Below are 1,325 nucleotides of genomic sequence, written 5' to 3'. Positions count from 1 at the left end.
GTCTCACCAGGCTGTAGACTTCAACATCAATCTCAAAAGACGAGCGTATATCCTTTCTGAAATTTTAAATAAATAGTTATTTGCAGTGCAATGTTTTTATTTGGAAACTATAACTCAGCAGTTAAAAATCAGGAAATAATTTAGCTTAGTTTTTAAAAACTTGTAAAAAGAAGAACAGCGCAGTGWGCAGCTCACAGTGTGACTGCAGTCGGGAAGGAGATGGCGTCTCCATTTTGAGCGTCAGCAGCCGTGGCCAGCGAGGTGGCGATGACGTTGCACGGTCCGTAGCGGATCAGGACGAAGAAGTAGTGGCTCGGTCGACCTAGACCAGTTCAACAAACCAGTCAGTCCGTTAGGCATCATCTGAAGCAACATTTGTGCCTTAAATCTTTGAGAAAATTACAGCTTTGCTACTCTGTGGTTCTACCTGGACGGGTGTTCGATGAGCAGACAAACTCGACCTTCAGAGGCAGCTGGATGCTGGTGATGTTGACGGTTCCTCTGCAGGCATGCTGGGAAACGTAGTCCCCGTCCTCCTTTGGAGCTTCTTCAGCTTGCAGGCTCCTCTCCTCCCGCAGTCTGGACACCTCTGCCAGCAGAGCAGACCGTTTCTCACCTAAAGAGCAAAAAGTGGAGAGAATGGACTTAAAAAAAATRAAACAACCTCACAAATTACCCCAGCCTATCTGCTGCAACACAGCTTGACCTAATCCTGTAAAGCAAAGTGATGATATCTGGGAAATGTGCTGCACAAAATTTACCAAGTAGTAAATTATAGCTATGGATTTAAATGTTATTGGGGAAAAAGAAAAACAACAAAAGATTCACCACCTTGCTAGTTATTCTGAGTAGAGAAACATTCACTATCAACATGACTCAATCATTCAACAACCAGAGTGGCGTTTAAAACACTGTGGTTTTCTTACAGGACACCAGCAGAAGTTTCTCGGCTTCGGCCTCCTCCAGAGAGCCTCGTCCGTGCTCCACRTCGGTGCAGCAGCTCAGCGCCTGCAGCGTCTGGTTGATCACCAGCTGCAGCTTCCCAGCTTCTTCATTCAGAGCCTGAGCGACCACACGCAGTTTTATTGGAAAGTAAAACATTTAACAGAGTCAAATCTAAGAACATTTAAAAATAACTTTGTTAAAGTGCCCAAATGTGAAGCTCATAAGAATATTTTAAGAAACTTAAATCTTTGACAAAGAAGGGACAAATTGAAACAAATTTTATAACACTATTTTTTAAAACAAATATCAGGAAATGTAAAGGGAAAAAAAAAAAACATGCTTCTCACAGTTATCTTCTCCTTGGTGTTGGCAGACTCATT

At 42.7% G+C, this 1,325-nt stretch overlaps 1 protein-coding gene across 1 annotated transcript in view; it reads right to left on the bottom strand.

Moving 5' to 3' along the window:
• anln2 (anillin, actin binding protein 2) overlaps positions 1-1,325 on the bottom strand; it is a 13,590-nt gene that overhangs the window by 4,733 nt on the left and 7,532 nt on the right. Inside the window, exons 7-11 of the mRNA XM_017305169.1 lie at positions 1,293-1,319; positions 927-1,062; positions 428-616; positions 196-322; positions 8-56 (exon numbers count right to left, since the gene is read on the bottom strand). Coding sequence (XP_017160658.1) covers positions 8-56; positions 196-322; positions 428-616; positions 927-1,062; positions 1,293-1,319 — 528 coding nt within the window. The remainder of the gene's footprint in view (positions 1-7; positions 57-195; positions 323-427; positions 617-926; positions 1,063-1,292; positions 1,320-1,325) is intronic.

This window comes from Poecilia reticulata, linkage group LG6, assembly GCF_000633615.1.
Source record: "Poecilia reticulata strain Guanapo linkage group LG6, Guppy_female_1.0+MT, whole genome shotgun sequence".
In the NCBI taxonomy this organism is placed as follows: Eukaryota; Metazoa; Chordata; class Actinopteri; order Cyprinodontiformes; family Poeciliidae; genus Poecilia; species Poecilia reticulata.
The sequence above is the reverse complement of the archived record's forward strand: the minus strand, read 5'-3'. Positions and strand labels throughout refer to the sequence as shown.